Here is a 19,126-nt window from a genome sequence, read left to right on the forward strand (position 1 = left end):
GTCTGGTTTGTGGTGAGGAAATATGTGTGTGCATAGTTGTTTTTTGTATCGAAATAATTTTTTGTTATTATTTTTCAATTAATTTTAATGAAATATAAATATATGAGAATTAGGTAAAACTTAACTTGGATCGCGTTACATTTATTGGTTTGGTGGTTTTTTTCTGTGCAGACTAGTTGCGTGAAGTATTGGTTTTAAGTTTTAATTCATTTTTGCAAAAAAAAATGTGACGTTAAATGATATCGTGACGGTCTGTCTGTCACATGGGTCAAACTACAATATAAGATAGAAGAAACTGTTTGTATTCTAAAAAGAATATCACTTTGTTATAAAAACTTATGGAAGTCTTACTTAGTCGATGGTAGACTCTAAGAAATATGTTAACACGGTAATATCCGAGTTGTTTTAGAATCTAGATATCTATGTTCTTTTAATTTTTAGTTGATGTACCTTTTATCTAACTTGAGACAATGCTTAGTTATTTCAATATTCAATAGTTATTCGATAGAACGTTATTCGATAGTTTTCCATTATTACCAGCAAATCCTCAAATGAAATTATTCTGTCAAATTCCGTTTCTAACGTAAATTTTAGAGACGAATACTTAGTTTTATTAATGAAATTAAATATTCTTTATCGTCATCAAGCGAAAACATCATCACCGTATTGAATCCAAAGTTTAGGGAACAATCTTAAAAGCAAAAGTAGTCTTGTGCATTTTACTCATTGATTCAAGCATGAAGATACTCTTAGAGCTAATGATATCTATCTCTTACTTGCAAGAATAAACTTGTACACTGTGTCTTTCATTGGAAGAAACATTATGGAACGATCATACTTGTTATCCTTAGTTAGGTTTTTTGTTAAGTCCTTGTTTGCTTACATGATGCTTTGTAAAGGCTCAATTCAATAATACCCACAGCGAATCCATTTAAAACTAAAGTATAAAGTAAATTCAGGAAATGGAAAACTAAAATTTTGACAAAGTAACATAGTCTAAATAATAAAAAGTGCTTACCTTCTGTGACAATTACATAAAAATACGCTTAAGCTGCTGTATCATCTAAAAAGGCTTTAGATTTATTATTATTTTTTGGTTCAAAATTTATTTTTTTGTGTGAGCGTTGATTTACCTGCAATTCCATAACAATAATTAAAATCTCATATCCAACCTAAGAAAAAAATAATTAAAAAAAAACATTTAAAACAAAATTAATAAATATGGCGTTACATGATTGATGTGTGTCATTTAAATATCTAACGACCTAATAGCTCAGCTCCGCGTTAGTTTCGTCGCTGTTAAACAATTTTCTGCAAAATTTTTGTCTCAAGGGCTTCTTTGTTGAGTGAAATCATGTAAAATTACACGGAAACACTTCACACGATCATGTAACAACAAACACTTTACTATCGTGAAAAAGGTCCACGCTGCAGGTGCTTAACACCCTTTAATTATGATCTCAAATAATACATCTGTATAATACCAAAAAGAAAAAGCTTCCGCATAATTGTGTTGATACAATTTCTATAAAATAATAATCGTAATAAACAACAACAAAAGAAAAAAAAGTCATCATAACACATGTTTCGTGCGCTAGCAAAACAAGCTAGAAGAAATACGTACCAGCAGGGCGTTACTCAACATTAATTACAAAGCAAAGCGAATGCATATCATGTCAGTCAGTCGGTGCTAATCAAATATTATAGAGTATTCCGTATAAGTGCCCTTTGTGTTTGCTACGAAAATTGTTCAACAACTTTTTTTTTATTCATGCAACAATCGAAGAATGGTTGGTGTTACTTTTGTTGTTGCGCTTCGTCATCTAAAGACTTTTGTTTTAATTTCTGGAAACGCCTTTTAATTTTTTTTCTTCTAGGTCATAAATCAGTAAAATCCAAACAACACGAGCCAAAATTTATTGTCTTACTCCCTTTGTTGTTGTTACATAGAGGCTTAAAAGGTTTTCATTAATTGAATAATAAATTTAATACAACTTCAATCATCGAGTAAGTTTCTTACCGAATGACTTGCAAATCAATCACGAGCCAAATTGCTGCGTAAAAGGAACCCTCCAAGCCATTTCTCGTTCAGTATCTGCAAAAATTGAGACATTTTTATTTTTTTCGAATATTTTTCAATTAAAGAATTTTTTTCTTACAAAGTCATGTCTGACATAACCTAAATATTTCATGCAAATTCATGATATTTTAAGGCTTTTAACAAGGGGCACAACACACACAATCGTAAAAGCGAATGAATCACGACTTATCGCTCTTTCCTTACGTTGCGACGCGGCGCGCTGCTGGAACGATGCAAAATTCAAGCATGAAACCTATAAATATATCAAAAAAGAATGCAAGTCAATGTACTTTTGTTGTTGTCGTTTATTATTATTTAAATTTTTGTGTTTAAAAATGGTAAAAAAATGAAATAATAATAACAAATATTACAACATAATTCAGCATTAAAGAGACAATTTTAGCGGCATTTTAAGTGATTTAGGTGAACAATATATGTATTCAAATTTCGCTTTTTTTCTTAATCGCAGACATTACAGCATTACAGAAACTTGATTGTTCTCGTTTTTTTTTATTTCTTCGTTATTTTTATTGTATTGAAAGTGTCAGAATTAGGTAGCGGTGACCTAGTTGCGGAGAACGCGTTGCGAGTGATTGAAGTGAATACAAATAAGACCTTATCATGAGAAAATATTCATTTCTAGAGATTTTTTGTCGAAATGCATTTTGTAAAAATAAAAGTGAAAAATTCGTTTTTTAAAAAATTTTGTATAATTTAATTTTTTAATATTTTTTAATTTATTTTTAAATTAATTTTATTATTTTATTTAAAAAATTAAATTAAAAGTTGTAAAAAAAAGTAATTTTAATTTAAATTTAAATAAATTTATTTTATAAAAAAATATTTTCGTAATTTTTGAATTAAAAATTACTTAATAAATTTTAAAAATTAGTTTAAAAATTTAAATATAGTTTTAAAAAATTTAATTTCTGAGTGAAAATTGTCTAAAAAAATTTTTATAAATTATAAAAAATTTCGATTAAAAATTTTTAATATTAACTTATAAATTAATTAAATTAAATATTAGATTAATTAAATTAAAGTTTAATAAATCTATAATTAATAAATTTTATAATTTAATTTAAAATTAAATATTTAATCAAATATTTATATAGTAATTTATTTATTTATTTATTAATAAATAAGTTTAAATTGTTTTAATGAATAAAATAAAAATTCATTTAAATTTTAATTAAAGAACAATAAATTTGAAATTTATTTAATTTTCATCAATATAAATTTGTTTTAAATTCAAAAATTTTTTAAATTAAAAAATTTAAATTTTTCAAAATAAATTTTATTAAAAAATTTAAATTTTTAAAAATTAATTTAATTAAAATTTTTAAATTGAAATTTAAAAATTTATATAAATTAATCAGTTTTAGCTTAAAATATTTTTTTATACAAAATACCGGAAAATACGCTTATTTGTCAATTTCCTTTCCTTTTACTTTTCTTTGCAATCTTGCATGCAATAAATATTTTTTTCTCTAAATCTCACGAGATTCAATCAATCATTCAAACGCAGTCCACATTTAAGCGAAAAAAAAGCTAAACATGCAGAATAAAATTTTAATTAATTACGCGAGCAACTTTACTCAAGTTTGCTCGTTTTCATGAATGAAAATCGCGTAATTTCTCAAAGTACAGAAAAATTCTTCCCTTTTTCAACTTAACATCATTTTTTCCTTCAATTACTTTAATACGTGACTTCTTGTTTATAAAAAAAAATTAAAAAAGCTTTGACAAGCGAAAGAAAAACTAACAAAAAAATCCACGGACAAAATTAATAAAATTCCCATACGTGTCGCATGTGCTGCTGCGCGACATTAATTAGCGTGATCCAAACGTCGATCGTACAATAAATCATAAATTTTCATGCAGATTTCAAAGAGTCAACATGCCATTAACCATTTAAATTATTTTTTTTTATAAAATTCGAGATCGAGAAAAAAACTTTTTGTGATTTCTTTCGTCACGTGTTTTTGCCGGCGCGCAATTCAAGCTGATTAAAAGTGCCATAAATGGTCATTTGAGGCTGCTTACGCGTTCAACATGTGTCTTCGTTTCAATTTTTTTAATTGATTTATTTTAGCGGTGATAAAATAGTCTCAGGTCTAGTTTGAGTCATTTACTTGTTTTTGCAAAAAAATAAAAAAAAAAAACATTTTTTTAAATAATAATAAAGGTGTGGACTCACTTTGTATTACATGTTATGGCATGGTGCTGTACAAAATAACGTAATAAAATATAATAATAAATATAATAATTTCAACCTTCAATATATCGTTCGCAACACAAGTAAAAACAACGTTGAAAAATTAAAATAATAATAATAAATGGACATGAGCGAAAATTTTTTAATGGACATTTTTTTCTCTCCCTCGCTGTTCGTTCATGCTCAATACCTTTTTTTATGTGCAACTCAATTACTTGCGTGTTTGTTTTGTAGTTTTTTTTTGTGTTTTTTCGTGAAATCCATAAACAACATCGACAAAGGTAACAAAATAGCTTAACTTGACTAATTTTGTTTATTTATGTACAGAAAACGTTGATTTATAACATTAATTTTGATTATTATTGCTATTTTTTGCGGCAAGTTTGCAATCTGCACCTCATTGTGTGTTAACATAGTACACGAAAAAAAAAGTTGGAATATTTTTGTAACATTGAAGTCATTTGTATGCAAGGGACGGTGTTGATGTTTACATTTAATTTTTTTCAAACTGGGTTTTAATAGAATTTTTATGAGAGATTTAGAGAAATACGTAAAATCGAGAAATTTTTAGGTTTAATTTTTTCTTTTCTTATTGATTCCTAAAATAATAAAAATATTTAAAAAGATAAATAAATTTACAAAAATAATTAAAATATGTTTAAAAAATAATTATTACTGAAATAATAAAAATTAAACCTTTTTTAAAAACGGAATTTGTGATCACCGAATTCACAGAATTTGGAAAACTAAAATTTGTCTCAAAATTAATTTAAATAAATTAAAAAATAATAAAATTTTTATTCTCAAATAAAAATATTTCTTCTATCAAAAAACAATAAAAAATAAATAAATAAAATAAAATAAAATAAAAAAATAATAATAAAAATAAATAAAAAATAATTTTGTTAATTTTTTTCAGATTTTTTTTTTCAATTAAAATCAAATTAATTCAATAATTAATAATTAAATTAAATTAATTTTTATGGCATAAATTCAAAAACTTCGAGACTTGCTTTTTTTAATCGAAAAAATAAAATAAAAAAAAGTTTAAAATATTAACCTAATTTTAAAATATTTAATTATTAATTAATTATTAATTTAAAATTTTTTAAAATATTAAATTCTATGAAATAATTTTTTTTTAAGTTTTAAAAATTAAATTAATTATTAGGTATTTTTAAAAGAATTAATCATTATTTTTTTTAATTTTAAACAATTTAATATAAATTAAATTAAATAAATTAATTTTTAAATAATTTAATATTTTAATAAACTTTAAAAAAATTCTTATTTATATCAAAAAAAATCTTTCCTCTTGATTCGATCCGTCTTAAGCTATTTAAAACCAAAAACTTATTTTTCTTCTTCAAATCCAAGTTTTAATACTTTTTTTTTTAATCAAAATTTAATTTCAACGAAATTCCGCACAAAATGGGTTGTCTTCATTTCTTACGTCACCAAAAATTTGTACCCAAAAAAATTCATTTTTAATCACCCAAAAACAGCTGTTTATATTTTGTCTCACGATCACGAGTCATCTTTGCAAGACATTAACCCAGTAAAGTAATCATCTTCTTTAAAAATTCATCTAAATGAATCATCTCACGGGTGGGTTTTTTTTTCGTCGTCGCTATAAAACTGCAATTTCGCAAACAAAAAAAAAATACTCAAATTAGGTCACATTAAACACGAAAAAAAAACAAACAAACAAAGACATGTAGGATCCTTATCGGCAAAACTAATCATCCGAAACTACTTACAGCATCGCGTTGTTGCCGTTTATTCAATATTCATTCAAACAAACCGAGTTAAGTAGACGAAAAATAAATTCAATTCATAAATTTAATTTATTTAAAAATGAATAAAATCTAATCTGATCGAATAAATGCTCAAAGTTTGAATGTTATTTTAGGTAATTAAGTGTGCAACAAGCTCCGACATTAATAGAATTAAATTTATAATAAGCAGCTGTGATTTATGATTCCATTCCAAATTATTTAAAAAAAAGTAATATTTTTATTGAGTGATCACCACTTTTAAATCAGCAAACCAAAAATTGTTGTTACACAATAAATTTAAGGCACATGCTTAAAAAAGGTAACAGTCGGCATAAAATACGGGGCTTTAATAAGTTTTTGGTTTATGGGGCCTTTAAAAATATGATTGATAGTCATTTTTTTTGTAATTATTGCAAATATTTTGTTGAGTAATTGCTTTTCTTTTCATTAATTTTTTTCATAACGTAAAATTTCCATTTAAAGAAACTGAAATTTGCATTGGGTCAAATTTTTAAAATATGCATTGGGTCAAAATTTTAGAATGTGAATTAGGGCAAAATTTTTAAATGTGCCTTAGGTAAAAGTTCTTTAATATGCATTGGGGCAGTCATATCAAAATGTCAACTGGGGCAAAAATTTTAAATATACTTTAGGGCAAATATTTTAAAATGCCAACTGGGGTAAAAATGCTAAATGTCCTTTAATGTGCTTTGAGTCACAATCTTTAAATATTAATTGGGTCCAAAATCTTGAATGCGCCTTGGGGAAATATTGTGCTGAAAATATGCACTGGGACTAAAAATCAAGTTGTATAATGGGCTATTTTTGTGACCAAAAATCGATTCGGTAAATGGGAAGTTGTAAGTAATTTTCAACCAGACGTCTCCATGAACCTCCAAACTCTAATTATTCGCAACAAAAAAACTCCATAAATTCCGCCTGTCTCATTTAATGTCCACTTCAATTCTTTTCAAAATATTTTTTGTTTTTAATTCTATGCATTAATTTTTTTACAACGATATAATAATAACCTCCACTTGAGACTTGCGATAATTGTTTTTGACACCTAGCATGCATTTTTCAAAAAAAAATTGTGTGTGAAGTGTTATTAATGAACGTAACGCCCAAAATATGTAGCAAAAAATATAAAAATAATAAATTGAATCGTTAAAATTCTCACACACTTTTTTAGAATGGAATCATATTTTATGCTATTTTAATGTTTATTTTTTTTTACTTTGTTAGAATTTACGACAAATACGGTCAACGACAATTAATTGTTTTATTTTAACTTTATTGGACGTTTTTTCTCTATTTTTTTTTAAAGTGTGAGAAAAAAAATGTTTTTGTTTTATTTTTGCAGGTCAGTAGGGAAATAAAAATGCATGAACTGCCAAAAATAAAAAAAAAATAAAATTAATGGAAAATGTCATGTTAAATAATGCCCGAAATTTGACGTTAAATGTGTGGTGATTGGTCCCGTGAGGCTTTTAATGAGTGATATTTTGACCGATAGCGTGACGATTAATTGACGGGCTTAAATGTGTCTTGTCTAGTTGATAAGTGGTCTTAAGTTTTTAATTAAAATTCGATTAAAATGTTTTAAAAAGATTAAATTAATCAGACCATGCGACAAAAACCTTGAAGTGCTAAATTCTGTGAATTATGCTAGAAGCAAAATTAAAGGTCAGAAATTTAAACTTGAAATTTTTAATTTATTTTTGCTTCTGAATTATAGTGATAATAAATCGTCTGAATAAGCGAAAAATTATTTTTTAATTAGTTGTAACAATTTTTAACCATATCTTAAAATATTATAGGACAAAAAAAAGGACAACTGAAAAAAATATTGAAAAAAATATTGAGACTGAAAAAAACTGATAATTGCAGTTTTTAAAAGTATTTTTCTCTCAATTTAATTAAATTTAATTATTTTAAAATTTTGAGGAAAATCCTAGTAATTTTTTCTATTTTTAAAAATATGTTTTAAAAAATTTTGTTCGTTTTTTTCAAAAAAAAAAAATAAATAAATAAAAATAAATAAAAAAAAAAAAATAAATAAAAATAAAAATAAATAAAAATATAAAAAAAAAATAAAAATAAAAATAAAAATAAAAATAAAAATGAAAATAAAAATAAAAATAAAAATAAAAATAAAAATAAAAATAAAAATAAAAATAAAAATAAAAATAAAAATAAAAATAAAAATAAAAATAAAAATAAAAATAAAAAAAAATAAAAATAAAAATAAAAATAAAAATAAAAATAAAAATAAAAATAAAAATAAAAATAAAAATAAAAATAAAAATAAAAATAAAAATAAAAATAAAAATAAAAATAAAAATAAAAATAAAAATAAAAATAAAAATAAAAATGAAAAATAAAAATAAAAAAAAAAATAAAAATAAAAATAAAAATAAAATTAAAAATAAAAATAAAATAAAAACAAAAACAAAAATAAATTATTTAAATAAATTTTAATTTTTAAGATTTTTTTAATTCCTCTAATTTTTAATTCCTCTTTATTTTAGAAATGATAATAATTAATTATTTTTTAAAATTAAAAAATTAATTAGTTAAAATTAAAATTAATTAAAATATTAGTATTTTTTTGATAAATTTAATATATTGAAACGTTTTTTTCTTAAAATATCTTAAAATAAAAATAAAATAAAATAAATTACTAATTTTAATTCTTTGGAAAAAGTTCATTCTAAAAAAAAAATTCACAAAGAAGTCATTAACCTTTTAAAGTGACTCATAGAAATAAAATCAAAAATTTAAAATCAAACCTCACAAGAGGCTTTTAGACCAACTCCTGCTTACTTTGTTGTCTCACAAGCCAATAAAGAAATAATCGTAAAAAACTGTATCAAACAATACCGAAAGTGATCTAGTTTTTATCGCGCGGCATTTCTTTCTCATTATTTTAATCCACACAGCTATAAAATTATCCAACCGAGCGCTAGTTAAAATTTATGCGTCTTTGATACGACGCGTCTGTTGATAGAAGTAAACCGCGAGTGTCTCGTAAAAAAACACACACACTTTGCCTTTTGTGCAAAATTATTATCATTATTATTTTATAATGTGTGGGAATTATGTATGTAAATTAGTGTTTGTACAACACACGGCACTTATTATTCGTATCATAATTTAGAGTAAAGAAAATTATTGTTCGAATACGAGCATAAAACGGTCGTGAAGAGAGAAAAACAAAAACAAAAGTGACTAAATGCGTGTAAAAAAGTAGGCCAACAAAGAATAACTACTGGTTGTTATTTTGCATGCGCGCGAGTGTGTTGTTGTGTAAAATTGTTAACTTTATGCCAATTTCATTGTTTTTTCTTGCTTTTCTCTTATTTAATAACGATTTTTAATGAAATTTCTTCTCATTTCAGATCCCAAACTAGATCAATCGACGGCGTCATCGTGGTGGCGACCCGCCGTTGGAACACCAAATCTCTTCTCAGCGACACACGGTGTCGTCCAAACACACCCAGCTTTAGGTAGTAGTATTCCACATGCCGCTAGTCCATCGCCAGCAACGTCGTTGCGTGGCTCTCTGAGTGTCACGCCACGTCCTGGCACTCTGACGCCCGGCGGCAAATCGCCCTTCCGTCACTTGGACTACTCCAGTAGTGCGACAGCGGAACTCCGACGAAACCCAAGTTTATCGGCTCCGGATGAGTGCGCACGTGCCTGCCGCGAAGGCGAACCACCAAGAATCTGCTATTACCATTTCACACTTGAGTTCTACACCGTTTTGGGAGCGTAAGTTGTCTTTTTTCCTCAATTTCGCGTTAAAAAAAATGTAAAAAAGTAAATATCCGGCACGAAAAAAAGTAAAAGTTATCAATTCATTGAACATTTTAATCGTCGCGTAAATGTCCCTTTGTTGGTTGAGACACAAAAGACACCCAAGATTAACTTTACTTTGGCACTTTATATAACTGAACAACTGATTATTTCGCAACAACCTTCAATTAGTCAAGATCACAATCTAAAATTATTCACTTTCTTGTGTATGTTAATCGAACGCACAGCTAGCCAGCCATTCAAATTATGCGCATGAATGATTCTAGATTTTTAAATTTTTTCCTTCGCTCTTTGTTGGTGGTGTTTTTAACAACAAGGTGTCGATTGCGAAACACTTTAGGCCGGTACAAGAGCAGGAAATATTTTTTGATTTTGAAGATTTCCAAATCTTAGGATCCGAAAAATTTCGAGGAATCGTTTTTTTGATGAAATATATTTTATTAACTGAATAACTATTAAATGTTTCAACTTCCTTTTATACTCCAGCCATAGTAATCATTATAGTTATAGTAATGTTCAGAGGTTCCTTAAACTTTCTTTCAGAATTTTTTTTTTCTAAAATGACAAAAATAAAATTATATTAAAAATTTTCTATTAAAGTTTATATTTCTCGATTTTTTAAATTTTTTTTCAGGATTTCTAAAGATTTTTTTAATAAATAGAAATATTTTCAAAAAATTTTAAAAATTCATTGTAAAAAAAATTTTTTTTTTTCAAATTTTAAGGAAAGTCTTTGTTTAAATTAGTTAGGCCATTAAATTTAATTATTTCACTTTATGTCGCCCCCCCCCTCCGATTTTGCCGAAAAAATTCAGGGGGAAAAATAAAAATAATAACAAAAAAGGAAAATTTTTGACAAAATTAAAAAAATAATAATTCCAGTAAAAATTACCTTTTTATTAAATTTGAACTTTACTTGCTTTCATTTACTGAAATATTAAAATTTTTCCTTCTTAAAATAATAAAAGTAAAAATTATTTTAATATCTTCAATTAACGATTAACGTTCAAAAACGTCAAAAATTTAGTAAAAAAAATTAATTTTTTTTTTTTCTCCTTCCCGCCCCTCCCTTCATAAAAATCCACATGCGACATAAAGTAAAATAATTAAATTTAATGGCCTTAAGAAGTGCAAATAAAATTAAAAATTTTTTTTCCTTTTTATTTTTTACCTTCTTACTTAATAAATATTCCTTCTGAAAAATAATTTTTTTTTTAATTTTTAGGAAAATTTTAATATTTTTTAATCTTTTTAAATTAATTTTTTAAATTTTTAATTATTTAATTTCATTATTATTAAAAAATAACTAAAATTTAATTTTTTTAATTTTTTACATAAAATAAAAAAAAACTTACTCAATATCCACTCTGAAAAAAATTCAAAAAATAGTTAAACAGAAATTCAAAACTTTTCCGTAAATTGTATTAGCCTAATGCGTACTTAAAGTTGCGTTCCAACGAAGAAATCGTACAAAATTCGAATATTTCGAGCTCTTCCGGAAACTTTGACTTTGACATCGATGACCATTAAAAATTTTTATTTTGATTTTATGAATCAGCGAAAAAAATTGATTAAAGCAAAAAGTGTAACTAATTTTTCTGTTTTTGTTTCAGTGCTTGCCAATTGTGCCAACCAAATGCCACAAATACCGTTTGGAGTCATTGTCAATGCGTGTTGGCCGATGGTGTGGAACGTGGTATCTTGACGGCAAACCGTATGATTCCCGGACCCAGTATACAAGTGTGCGAGGGCGACAAAGTGGTGATTGACGTCGAAAATCACATGGAAGGCATGGAAGTGACAATCCATTGGCACGGTATTCACCAACGCGGCACACAATACTACGATGGCGTGCCATATGTCACGCAATGTCCCATTCAACAGGGCACGACATTCAGGTTTGTTGCTTAATTTTGCAAATCTTTTGTTAGAGGCTGCTTTAAATTTATTTAAAAACTTTTCGTTTCTTGCAATATTGAATTGAAAATTAAAAAAAAAATAAGAAAAACAGGAAAATTTTCTAAAGAATTTTTTTTTAATTAAAAAAATAAATAAATTAAATTATTTAAAAAAAATAATAAATAATATAAAAAAAATAAATAAAATAATATTTAAAAAAAAATAAATTAAAATAAAATAATAAAAAAAAAAAATAAATTTAAAAAAAAAATTAAAAATAAAACTTGGGTAAAAAATTACAAAAATAACGAAATTCTTTGACAAAAATTTATCGTTTGAAAAAAAAATAAAAAAAAATTTTAAATTAATTTTTTTTTAACGAAAATCATCGACGAAGAGATAAAAATAAAAATATAAAAAAAGACAATTACCAAATAATTTTAAATTATTTTTTTAACTAACTTTTATTATATTTTACAGTGTAAAATCAGCAAAAAAAAATTATAAAAAAATATTTTAAAACAAATTCTTTAATTTTTACCTTTAGAAAAAAATCATTGGAAAAATTAGACGAAAAATTTGAAATAAATATTTTAAAAATCGAACTTACCTTAATTTTTTTCCATCAATTTCAACAGATATCAATGGACCGGTAATGCTGGCACCCACTTCTGGCACGCTCACACTGGCTTACAAAAAGTCGACGGTTTGTATGGCAGCGTCATCGTCAGGCAGCCGCCCTCACGTGATCCCAATTCGCATCTCTACGACTTTGACTTGACGACGCACATCATGTTGCTGAGCGATTGGTTGCACGAAGATGCCGCCGAACGTTATCCAGGTCGCTTGGCTGTCAACACCGGTCAAGATCCCGAATCCATGTTAATTAACGGCAAAGGGCAATTCCGTGACCCCAACACCGGCTTCATGACAAACACACCGCTGGAAATTTTCACCATCACCCCAGGACGTCGCTACCGTTTCCGCATGATTAACGCTTTCTCGTCCGTTTGCCCGGCCCAAGTTACCATCGAAGGACACGGCTTGACGATTATCGCAACAGACGGCGAACCGGTGCACCCCGTGCAAGTTAATACAGTTATCTCATTCTCAGGTATGTGCGAAACGTGAGAGATTTTTTAAAAATATTTTTTGTTTTTTTTTTTACATAAGCAACTGCTGCGTTTAATGACTGCATAAAAATTTTAATTGCTCACTTCGAGTGTCCTAATTAAAGAGCGCGAAAAATTACTGCACAACTCCTTTAAAAATTACCGTTGCGCAAAACGAGTTGAGAGTAGTTGACAAATGTACCCAATTAGTGTATGCAAACAGAGAATTAATCAAAAAGTAATTAATTAAAATTAAACGAACGGTCGGTGTGGAGAGAGAAGGGTGAATTTGTAATGACAAAAAATTTATTTATGTAAAATTTTTTTCGATGCAGTTGTTGTTGTTGTTGTAAAACACACAGTAGTTGTTGTAGTAATAAATTAACGTGCTCCACCTTGTCTTGGCTTAATTTGGGATTTTGAAATCGCGCTTCAACATGAATTTTTAATTGACAGAATTTTTTCTGTTCGAATTCCGTAAGGAAATAAATTTTTTTTTAATTTAAAAAAAATTGCGAAAAAAATCCTAAATAATTAATGGAAATTTCCAAATTTGTTTATTTAATGAAAATGTATTTTTTTACGATTTCGAGATATTTAGTAATTTTATTCTAAAAATATTTTTTAATTTTATTGAGAAATTAATTTATTTTAAAAAAGTGGCAATAAAATTTTCATAAAAAGTTTCATATAAAAAAAAAATTGCAGACAAAAATTTGGAAATATTTTTATTTCGTAAGAAAAAAAATTAAATCAATTTTTCATAATAAAATTTTTAAGGGATTTTCCGAATTTTCGTTAATTTTTAAGAAGTTTACTTCAATTCAAAAATATTTAAAATAATTATTATTTATTTAAATTTATTTCCTTTGTGGTATATTTTTGAATATTTATTGTAATTATATTTATAATTATATATTTAATTATATTTATAATTATATTTTATTGTAATTTTTTAACATTTTTAGACGATAAACGTCAATTCTTAACATTTATTAAAATTCAAAATTAACAAAATTCAAAATAAAACAAAAATATTTAAATTTTTAATTTAATTTTTCCCCCTGTTTTTTTCGACAAAATCGGCTTTATTTCTCAAATAAATAAAAACTTTCAAAAAAATTCATAAAATTATTTAAAACTTCTATTCAAAATTAATTAAAAATAATTTTCTTAAATAAATTAAATAAATTTTAGTGCCAAAATTTAGTTAGATTTTTAATAAAAATTTTAATATTTTTTATTTTTTTTTAATGTTTATTTAATTTTTTATTAAAAAAAAACTATTATTTTCGAAATCGTGTAATTTTTTTTTAAATATTTTTTGGCAAGTGTTCCGTAACATTTTAAATTTAGCAAAAAATAAAGTCAAAAGTGCAAAAAGTCTTCAAGTAGCACATGTTAAACATTAAAAAAATTCCCCACCGACAGTGGGTGTGAACAACATCGAATGTTCGCTTGTCTCAAACAAATCTCAAATTGAACATAATCAATTAATCATGCAATGCTTTAAAAAATATTTGCCTGCGTGGGTTTCTTCACATGCTAAAAAAAAAAAATTCTCATTTTACAAAATTTCGACATCTTCTTACCTTTGCTTTGCTCTCGTTTCACAGGTGAACGTTACGACTTTGTGATAACGGCAGATCAACCGGTCGGTGCCTACTGGATCCAATTGCGTGGTTTGGGCGAATGCGGTATCAAACGTGCTCAGCAACTGGCCATATTGCGTTATGCTCGCGGTCCATATCTACCTGGTTCACCGCCACCAACGTACGACGTCGGAATTCCTCAGGGTGTGGTAAGTAAAGATTTTTATTTAAATTGAATTCTTGTAAAATACTGATGAAAAAGTCACGATATTCCGATATTTTGACTTTTTGTAAATAAATGATATTTACATATTTTCCTGTAAATACTCTTGGAAAATATTCGCACCTAAAATTATTTTTAAAATGTATAAAAAAAATACTTCTTGTACAAAATTGAAAACTGTAGAAAACAGTTTGTAAATAAATTTACCCGAAAAACCTTCTCGAGGCAAGATTTTCCATGAAAACATCAGTAAATCGACTAATTTCTGACAAAAAGTCGCATTTTCAAACAATTTCCTTTCTCTTTTCCGCAAACTTTTATGTGAAAAAATCCTTTTTACACACACAAAAACACACAAATACACGCAAAAAATAGGTTTTGAACCCCTTGGATGCCCAATGTAACCGTCAACGAAACGACGCCATCTGCGTCAATCAATTGAAGAACGCCAAGGAAATCGATCGTGCCTTGCTCCAAGAGAAACCAGACGTCAAAGTGTTCTTGCCATTCAAGTTCCATTTGTACCGCGTCGAAGATTTGTTCCAGCCCAACACTTACAACAGATTCTTAGGTAATTTTTTGACATTTTTTCCTAAAAAAAAAATTTTTAATTAATTTTTACCATTTTTATTTCTTGAATTTTAGTCGCTCCAACTGGCGATCACGTCATCTCGCTTATCGATGAAATTTCGTATTTGTCGCCGCCCGCCCCACTTTTGTCCCAATACGACGATATCGATCCCGAGCAATTCTGTAATGGCGATAATCGTCCAGCGGATTGCGGTGCTAATTGCATGTGCACACACAAAGTTGATATTCCCTTGAATGCCATTGTCGAAGTTGTTCTCGTTGATGAAGTACAACAACCGAATTTGTCGCATCCCTTCCATTTGCATGGTAAATTTTGATTTTTTTGATCTAAAATGATGAAATTTAAGAAAAAAAAAATTGTTTTAGGTTATGGCTTTAATGTTATCGGTATTGGTCGATCACCTGATACTACTGTTAAGAAAATTAACTTGAAACACGCTTTGGACTTGGATAGACGTGGATTGTTGCATCGTCAATACAACTTGCCGCCATTAAAAGATACGATCGCTGTGCCAAATAACGGTTATGTCGTCCTTAGATTTAGAGCTGATAACCCAGGTAAGGATTTTTAGCTTTAAAATGCTTTAAATTATTTTTTTTTATGAAAATTTCTTCGTAGGATTCTGGCTTTTCCATTGTCATTTCTTATTCCACATCGTCATTGGTATGAATTTGGTGTTGCAAGTTGGATCTCACGCAGATTTACCTCCAGTGCCACAAGGTAAGCCGTTTTTATCTCAATAAAACTTTTAAAAAATCTGAAATTTTAATTAAATAAATTTAAATTAATTAATTAAAATTTTAATTTAAATTATTTTAATAAAAAATTCATTTTAATTTTATCAAATTTCAAATTAAAATTTGATAAAATTAATTAATTAATTAAATAAGTTTTAATTACATTTATTTTTTTAAATTAATTTTTTAATTTAATTAATATTAATTAAAAATTATTTTATTAAATATAATTGAAATTATTATAAAAAATAATATGAAATGAATTAATTTAATTTAATTTTCATATAAAATTAATTTAATTAATAAAATTAAAATTTATTAATTATTTAATTAATTTTATTACCTAAAATTAAAAAAAAATCAAAATAAAAAAAAAATAAATTAAATTAAATTAAAATAAATTAAAATAAATTAAAATTTGAAAATAAAAATTTAATTTTATTTTAAATTATTTACAGGTTTTCCAACGTGTAACGACTTCTTACCGCCCGTTGATAACATGCCGCTACCATATGGTCACCATGGATAAACAAATTTTCCACTTTCTTAGAAATTTAGATCATCTGCCACTTTTTTTATTTACGAATAATTAATCATTATTTAACATTTTTGTTTTAGAAAATAATTAAATTTCCATTTTTTTTTTACATTTTTAAAAAATATCAAAAAACACAAAAAATATTTCAGAGCACTGATTCACAAACGAAAAAAAAATATTTAAGCACACAAGCAAACCAAGTGCGCCATATATTTTTACCTTTTAATATTTATTTTCATCATTTTTCAGTCACTTTATTCCTATAAAATATTTACTACTACATTTTTACACCAATCAATACTCTCATTTATTATTTTTTTCACACATATAACAATAATTTGCTCATGTAATTTTTAAGACATTTCGAACAATACAGGGAAAAAATTTGTCTTGCCATTTTTGCAAATTTTCTGTCCGATTTTTCCATCAAACTAACATCACTGTGTATATAAAGAGCACTTTCAAAATTTATTATTTAATTTTTCCTTTTATTTTTTTTTTCACTGATATTAAAGTAATTCTTTTAAAGATAGTAAAACATGACAAATGACAAAAAAAAGTATTTTTGAACAAAAAATATTATATCGTACATAAGTAGACAATATTTTAGCTTTCATTTAGGGTTTAAGATATTATTTTTTTTCTTCAACAATTTCCAATGTTCTATACGTGCTATTTACTGTTAATAGCAAAAGAAAGGTATATTATTTTTTAAGTGTAAAATACATACTCAATGGGAAATTTTATTTGGAAGACAGTTAAATTTAACTTGAATTTTTATTAAAATATTTAATTTTTTTTTTAAATTAATTTTTTTTTTAAATTTTTATTTTTTAATATATTTTTTTAATTTAAATTTTTAATTTTTTTTTTAATTTAAATTTTAATTAAATTTTTGTTTTTTTTTGTATAAATTTAATTTAATTTTTATTTATTTTTTACTTTATTCTAACCTCAAAATAGAAAAATTTGTAAATGTCATTTCAAAAAGTAACCGTTAAATTAAAAAAAATTAATTTAAAAATATTTTTTATGATTTTTCTTCAATTTTTTATCAATTTATTTTAAAAACTAATTTAATTGTCTCTTAATAAAATTGCCCATAATTCATGACTTGTAAAAAAAATCAAAGGAGAGACTTTTATTGTAAATATATTCCTTTGAATGAATGAATATGTAAAAAAAACCATAAAAATGCAATAAAATACTCATACAATTATAATATATGCAAGATAAACCATTTTTGTTACCATAAAACATTATTCAATTAATTTTTTTACCATTTTATAAAATTTCCGAAGAATTGTTATAAAATATTTAAAAAAATGTAAATAAATTTCTTGTGTATATTATTACCCTTATAAATAAATAAAAATAAATTAAATAAGAAAAAATTGAAAAAAATTATTGGTAAAGGTTGAGGTAAGTTCCTGCTGTGAAAAAACCTCTAAAACGGAAAAAATCATGAAAAACCTACCAACCGTCTCCATTTGATCGGGTTGATCCTAACCCGAAATTATTTTCACCGAAAAAAAATTGGATTAACTATGACAATCCCAACTCACCGCACCCTTAGGGAAGTTACTTGGTCAAAAGTTGGTATCAGGAGAAAATTCTGTCGAATTCGTTAATTTCAATGTCTCGAATTTGCAGGTGTTGAATCCCCTTGATGCCATTTGCGATGTCAAACGCCCCAACGCGATTTGCGTGAATCAAATGAAATACGGTCAAAAGACGGACGACGATGTGCTCAAAGAACGTCCGGATGTCAAAATTTTCTTGCCTTTCAGATTTCACATTTACAATGTCGAAGATTTGTTCACAGCGGGACAATATCAACGATACATGGGTAATTTTCCCCTCCCAAAAAAAAAATTAAAAAAATTTTTTTCGGCAAAATTGCACGAAAGCAATTCCGAATGTTTTTTTCGTGTGAAATAAATGAAAAAAATCTCGTTCCTAGTTGCAAGTGATGGCGATCATCTAATTTCCCTCATTGACGGGATTTCGTACAAGAGTCCCTCGTCGCCAATGTTGTCCCAAATCGATGATATTCCGCCCGAGTCATTTTGTCACGGAGATAATTTGCCGCCGAATTGCACGGCAGATTGTACATGCACGCACAAGATCGACGTTCCGTTGAATGCCATCGTTGAGGTTGTCTTGGTCGATGAAGGTTTGTATGAAAAAAAAAAATTAATTTCACACGAAGGTCGACGATTAAAATCCCATTAATAATCAGTTCAACAAGCAAACATCTCGCATCCATTCCACTTGCATGGGCATTCGTATTACGTGATTGGCGTCGGCAGATCTCCCGATAAAAATGTCAAGAAAATTAATTTAAAGCACGCCTTGGAGTTGGACCGGAAAGGATTGCTGCATCGGCATTTCCAACTGCCACCCATGAAAGATACGGTAGCGGTGCCAAATAATGGTTATGCGGTGTTGCGATTCCGTGCCGATAATCCAGGTTCAAATTTTTTTTTGTCAGTGGCGGATTTATTAGAATTTAAGGCCTCCTAAAAAAATTCGTTG

General features: G+C 26.4%; 2 protein-coding genes across 2 annotated transcripts in view; both read left to right on the plus strand.

Moving 5' to 3' along the window:
- The window catches only part of LOC134828837 (uncharacterized), a 33,271-nt gene extending 16,692 nt beyond the window's left edge, over positions 1 to 16,579 (plus strand). Inside the window, exons 2-10 of the mRNA XM_063841823.1 lie at positions 9,478 to 9,850; positions 11,509 to 11,793; positions 12,433 to 12,908; positions 14,523 to 14,707; positions 15,097 to 15,292; positions 15,367 to 15,618; positions 15,679 to 15,870; positions 15,932 to 16,033; positions 16,509 to 16,579. Of these exons, the coding sequence (XP_063697893.1) occupies positions 9,478 to 9,850; positions 11,509 to 11,793; positions 12,433 to 12,908; positions 14,523 to 14,707; positions 15,097 to 15,292; positions 15,367 to 15,618; positions 15,679 to 15,870; positions 15,932 to 16,033; positions 16,509 to 16,579 (2,132 nt within the window). The remainder of the gene's footprint in view (positions 1 to 9,477; positions 9,851 to 11,508; positions 11,794 to 12,432; positions 12,909 to 14,522; positions 14,708 to 15,096; positions 15,293 to 15,366; positions 15,619 to 15,678; positions 15,871 to 15,931; positions 16,034 to 16,508) is intronic.
- A 1,556-nt stretch (positions 16,580 to 18,135) lies between these two features.
- Positions 18,136 to 19,126, plus strand: part of LOC134828838 (uncharacterized) — a 34,639-nt gene continuing 33,648 nt past the window's right edge. The window contains exons 1-4 of the mRNA XM_063841825.1: positions 18,136 to 18,183; positions 18,242 to 18,437; positions 18,552 to 18,764; positions 18,831 to 19,061. Coding sequence (XP_063697895.1) covers positions 18,136 to 18,183; positions 18,242 to 18,437; positions 18,552 to 18,764; positions 18,831 to 19,061 — 688 coding nt within the window. The remainder of the gene's footprint in view (positions 18,184 to 18,241; positions 18,438 to 18,551; positions 18,765 to 18,830; positions 19,062 to 19,126) is intronic.

The sequence above is a fragment of the Culicoides brevitarsis genome, chromosome 2 (genome assembly GCF_036172545.1).
Source record: "Culicoides brevitarsis isolate CSIRO-B50_1 chromosome 2, AGI_CSIRO_Cbre_v1, whole genome shotgun sequence".
Lineage (NCBI taxonomy): Eukaryota > Metazoa > Arthropoda > Insecta > Diptera > Ceratopogonidae > Culicoides > Culicoides brevitarsis.